The sequence below is a fragment of the Nannospalax galili genome, unplaced genomic scaffold, assembly GCF_000622305.1.
Source record: "Nannospalax galili isolate Female #2095 unplaced genomic scaffold, S.galili_v1.0 scaffold737, whole genome shotgun sequence".
Taxonomy (NCBI): Eukaryota; Metazoa; Chordata; class Mammalia; order Rodentia; family Spalacidae; genus Nannospalax; species Nannospalax galili.
This window is the reverse complement of record NW_008341172.1, coordinates 2639084-2645190: the sequence shown is the minus strand read 5'-3', so window position 1 is coordinate 2645190 and position 6107 is coordinate 2639084. Positions and strand designations below refer to the sequence as shown.

Genomic DNA, 6107 nt, shown 5'->3' with positions numbered 1-6107 from the left:
TATGTGTATGCATGTATTGCCTGCATGTAGGTAAGTACACCCATGTTGTGCAATGCCTGCAGGAGGTCAGAAGAGGCTGTCGGATCCCCTGGGACTAGAGTTACAGACAGTTGTTAGCCGTCATGTGGGTGTTGGGATTCGAACCCGGGTCTTCTGCAAGAACAGCCAGTGTTCTTAACTGCTGAGCCATCTCTCCAGCCCCATAAAAGTACTCTTAAGATTTCCAAAGACTATCTGTATCATTTGTTGTCGTTTTCCCTTGCTACAAATATAAAACAATTACAATAGAAATTCTGATATGATGTTAGTTTAGAGACTCATGGGGTCTCCAAATATCAAACACAGAAACAGAATTGAGACTGAAAATTACAGAAATGCAAGGCAGCTCATTAATGACAAACACAGCACAAATGGCTGGCACCTTCCGGGCATCTGTCCTCTGTGTCGTGACTGTCATGCTGTTTGTTCCCCCACTCCTGGAAGCCAGTCAACACTACTGTTCTGCTTCTCAGGTGTCTAAGCCATAGAACCTGCTCCCAACAAGGTGATCAGTAGCAGCCTCGGCACACAACTCGGGGCACCTTGGCCTTCACTTCAGCTTGCACTCTTCGGGACCATTCCCTCGTCTTGGTTTAGCGAACTGTGCTGCCATGTTTCCACTTTGCATGGCTGCCTTTGCTTCACTTCTCCCAGCTGCCGACTGTGAAGATCCTGCCCTTTGTTTTCCTCTTTTCTCATCCTCTTGAATAAATGTATCAATGTCAACGGACCATCTAGGTGGCAAGACCACTCCTAAGTCTCTCAGTCTTTAAATCTAGCTACCTACTTACTGGATGGATCTCTCTTCTTTCATGTCTGGCAACTCCAAAACCACCTGTCAAATTCAAGTCGAGGAAAGTACTTTTCTCCCCTAAGTTTTCTGACTCTCAACAGCACCACCATTCTAATAGCTAGCACAGGCCGACAGAGCCATCTAGGAGGTATCCTTCCTCCATCCATCTCTCCTGCTCCTACTTCCTGCCCTCGGACTGCCCATCCTTCTTCTTAAACAGTCCTCATTCCACCCCCAAACTTCACATTCCCCGCCCCATGCTAAGTCAGTTGCAGGCATCATCACTGCAGCTGCCTCACTGATCTCTGTGTTTGGGTCTTGCTCCTTCTTACCCATGCTCCACATGGATGCCACCTATTTCCCTGCTGGTGGTCCTCCCACGGCTTCCCCTCTGCTCTCTGGACAACCTTCAAACCCCTCAAAGCAGGTAACAAGGGCCATTATTGGAGCATCCTAACTGCAGCATGAATTCCTACAGCTTTAATCACATGCTTAGCTCCAGCCACAGAGAACTTAGGCTGTCTCTGGCTTCCCTACATGCTTCCCAGAACGGTCTTTCCTCCAGTACAACAGAGCATCCCTTCCCTCTCAAACCCTCAAACAGTATCTGCTCCTGTGAGCTGCCACAGTGCACAGAACATCTCCAGTCTTAGGAAGTACATATTAGGCAGTATTCCACCAGTCACTTACCTGTCTGTCTCCCTCACCTTGTTTACTGGAATGACTATTAACAGTGTGCAGAGCATAGCCAGCAATATGTATTTGTTGAATGACAGGATTACACAAAGAAAAGTCAATAAACCTACACACAAACACAGTTTTAACTTCTTTCTTCAAACTTACCTTGGGATCCTGTATAGTGGTTCCTTTGTCAGGCTAGGCGTACCTGGCAGACCACTCCAGTTCTCAGCCTACATGGAACCTCTTCCCAAACCAGTCATTAAAATATTCTTCTCAGTTATCACCTTTCAAAATCCAGGTTATGTCTTTTTCTCACTTCTCTCAACATTTTCCTCGCCTAGTTACATGCTTAGTGCATTTCCCTTCCTCATCAGTAACTGCACCAGACAGGCCTCCTTCTCTGACTAGCATCTGGTAATAGCTTATGTTTGATGAAGAGTGGGACTTATCAAGGATAACTAGTTTCTACTGTGTCATGCCCACACCCGATGAAATTTTAAAATAAATAAAATAAAATAAATTTCTCCCTTATTTTGGGCATCCACTGTTAGGTATAATACTAAGCAGTGGGAGAGAGGACCAAGAACAATAGAAACAGGTACCAGTATCAAGAAAATTTGGTCACCATTCCCTAACTACCAAGCACGAGCGTGAGCGAGCCGGAAGAACCTCTACCTTTCAGGCCCCTCATGTGGTCCTCCTTGCAGTCCTGCATGAGTCTAAGGGTCCACTTGTGCTGGGCTCCGATACACTGCCAAGCAGGGTCACCAGGTGCATGGAGATCAGACAGATACCTGAAAAAGCAAGTTCAAAGCCACTTCTGTCACAAAAGCAAAAAGAAAGGCTAGTATGTTGTAAAATCATTAGCATTTATTGAAGAAAAACTAGAATTTAATCAGTAAAGCACTTGCCAATATTAATCTTCCACACTAAAGAAATACATTTTTTCATTTAATAATAAATAAAGCTTGTAGTTTTTTTATTATTATTGTTTAGAAGAAGCATTTCATTACAGCTTTAACATACTCAATAACAGTTTCCAGAGCAAAGATACATCTATTTCAAAGGTGGCTATAAAATTCCCCACAGCTCCTATAAAATTTCTAAGTTCACTGTTGAATCAATACAGTTATATAATATTGTACTCAGTAAAACCCCTGTAAGACATAAAATTGAATGAGTTTTTAACCTTTAAAGAAGATCTGCATTTCATTTTAAAATACACTGTTTCTTACAGAAAGACTCATTGTTTTTGCTAATAACACTGAGATGTTTGCACATGTGACTCTAATCTGTATGTATCTATTACTAGTTATAATCGGTTGCACTTGGATCCTGGGCGACTGTGTATGTCTATAATGTCATCGGGTAGATTTCAATGGTAATGTTTATGGCATCTACTAATTGACATGATGTAAATTTTTACGCTTCCTCTTAAAATACAAAGTTCTCTGCCTAAACATCAACTAAAAGACAAGAATGACATGAAAAAGACCAAAGGGTTCTATGGATTTGGTGAGAACTTCTTTACGTTTAAATTTAATTTTTTTTCTTTTTCATTTATTATTTTTATGTGTATGAGTGTATTGCCTGCATGTATACAAGTGCAAAAGAGGGTCTCAGATCCCCTGGAACTGGAGTTACAGATGGTTGTTAGCTGCCATGTGGGTGCTGGGAACCAAACCCAAATCCTCTGAGAGAGCAGCCAGTGTTCTTAACTGCTGAGCTTTCTCTCCAACCCCTAATTTTATTTTCTTTAAAAAAATTTTTTTATTGATTCTTTGAGAATTTCATACAATATATTTTGATCATATCCAGGTCCCCTCCCCCATAATTTTGTTTTCTTATTTAAAGGAAAAGGAGAAAGAAGAAACAAAGAATGTGGGAGAAGAGAAAGTGAGCAGGAGAGAGGGAAAGAGCCAGACAGAGATATGGGGGTGAGTCATGAGCTGACCAGTAGTGGTCAGAAACAATCACACTCTCCTTACCAGTCATACTGGTGTACTGGACATCCCTCCCATTCTACGAATAAAAACGTACTGGACTACTTAGGGCAAGCCTGAGGCACGGCCCTGACATGCCAAACTGCTAAACTTAACTTTGTTCTCTTTAAAGAAGAGGGGGGAGGAGGGAGAAGAAGGAGAGGAGGGGGAAGAGGAGGAGTATGGGAAGGTAGAGAAATTAACTTTACATTTACACTGAGTCATTCATTGCATTAAACCCATGTGTGAGCCGGCAGAGGACACTGGGTGAATATTTTAAATGTTTTCAGCTGTTTCTATCTCTTTCTGGTATATAATGCGGCCACTGGATGGCAATGTGTCACTGTTTTATGACGACCTGAGTCACAGAAGGCCAATGAAATTTAAGGTCACTTTCACTTGACCAGATTTGGTGACAACACCCTCTTACCTCTAAAGTGTAAACTAGTTTACAACTGAGGAAATATTTCTATAAAAATTATAGTGCAGGTAGATTAATTTTAAATAGTTCTTAAAATATTTAAAGTCTTTGTGTATACAATATCCAAATTCATATAATTTAGATGTATTTTAATTGAAAATTTTCTTTCAAATATTATTCAATTTTGGCTCTGAGCCTTTATAAAAGTATGTATACATTTTCAACTCCAAAAGCATGTTCAAATAAACTTAGTGTCCTAAAATAGTTTTTAAACCTCAGTTATCTTTTGTCTTGAAGTTAAAATCTGTGGTCCATGATAAATATTCATTGATAGTTACAAGCTGTGACCTCAGCCAGGACCTAATCGCTCTGGGGCATACCCACATGTCTTCAGTGGTGGGTATGCAACTCAGACATCTCAATTAGCAACTAATTAGGGGAGAAAGCAATCCATTTTATAACAGATTGCCAACAAATAGAATGCTGAGAATAAATCTAAGGTACATTTAGGAATGCCCCACGCTGACCCAGACCTTCACATGCTAACAGTTCAGGGGCCAGATTCCAAGGACAGTGAGCATGTCTGGTGCACAGAAGCACCCAAGCAGGGCTGCCGGCCCCTCTGCTCCTGCCTGTGACTGTCCCAGGTACAAATGGCAGTGCTGTGGTTTAGAAGCAAGTCAACTCAAAAGGACTTTACTCAGTAAGACAGCACCTAAGATTTCTCCTCATTTCTATGAATACTATCATCAAAAGAAAAACACAATCCAAAAAATTACATTTAGCTTAGTATGAGGAATTCATTCCAAGGTCCCCAGATCTGATCTGACTCTTCCTCTCACACAGAGTTTTTCTCTTTTACTATCTGAAATATAAATAAAGCAAACAGTACTTGTGTCTTTCCTTTGCAAAGAACATGTTTCTGTTCTTTCCTGCTGAAGATAATTCACTGCAACAATCTCCCTACATGGGCTGCTTTGCCTCTAAATATTGCAAATCTCCTAACACTTTCATTTACTGCAGATATCCAACCCCAGCAAAATAGAGAAATCTTCACCACAGAGCTGCCTCCTTTTCAGCTGGAAGTTGCTGGGGGAGGCATGCAGGCAGTACAGCAAGCTTGATTTGTAACTTTTAAAATTATAACTCTCTTTAGCACATTCGCTATGTCCCTGAAATCTTTAATAATAATCCTCTATCACCTTAGCATGAAATTAAAGGCATTCAGACACTTTATAAAGATGAAATTATCTCAAAAAATTCTAAAGAATGTTTCAGTTGAAGAGTACCATGTTTTGTTCTAAACTCCGTATCAAGCTCAAAACGACCAGTTTTGTGTTTAAAATAGCATGTTAAGGAATATTTTTGAAAAAGGTCTTTTGGTCTTTTGGTAGGGAAAAAGATAATGAATGCTTGTGATGGGCACAAATTCAGTGCTTTAGAATTCAAGAATGAACTTTTTCAGTGAGAGTCTAGTCAGCCATTGTCACCATGTTCCAGGAGCAGGCCCACCACACCAGCAGTTCCAGGAGCAGGCCTACCACACAAGCAGAGCTCTGCTTCTTGCTAAGCTACAATGTTGTCAAGTAAAGGGGGGAATGAGAGAGTGAGACAGCACAGCCATGATAAGACTGTCACTCCTCCGGTGCACAGCACAGACTACCCAACATGGTACAGCGCACTGCTGGGAAAGTTGTCTCTGGTTCTACTTGGTGCTTGCAGGCCCTAGCATCACCAATTTTAAAGTTCCGACTTTAAAATCTCATCGTATCTTTCTACTCACGAATGGCTAGAAATTTAATTTTAAAAGGGAATCAAGTTGCTCAGTATCTTCTCAATTTTGCATCCAGTAGTTTAGCATATTGCTGAAAGCATACTTAATATAACTTACAAGCAAAGGAACTAAGCCCCTAAAGTACAAGGGTGAAGCTTCAAGCAGGTGGATAACTCAGATAGTTCATTTCCACCTTAAATTTCTGTAATTCTACAGGCCAGCAAAGTTCCTCGTATATACTGTTTCCTTCAAAAGGCAGCTGAGAGGCAAGGGTGGGCTTTGACACCAGATAAGCAGGTGCCCAGGCTCTGTGTTCTGACCAGTTCCAGCTCCTTGGCCTCCAGGGGGATAAATATAGCTAGCACCCAGCACCGTGTGGGCACAGGGTCTGTGCTCTGCAGTACCAGCAATTAACTT

General features: G+C 41.3%; 1 protein-coding gene across 2 annotated transcripts in view; it reads right to left on the bottom strand.

The window, feature by feature from the left end:
- Positions 1-6107, bottom strand: part of Exoc2 (exocyst complex component 2) — a 190617-nt gene that overhangs the window by 101028 nt on the left and 83482 nt on the right. For both annotated transcript variants that reach the window (XM_017799040.2, XM_008836674.3), the window contains exon 11: positions 2189-2307. In XM_017799040.2, coding sequence (XP_017654529.1) covers positions 2189-2307 — 119 coding nt within the window. The remainder of the gene's footprint in view (positions 1-2188; positions 2308-6107) is intronic.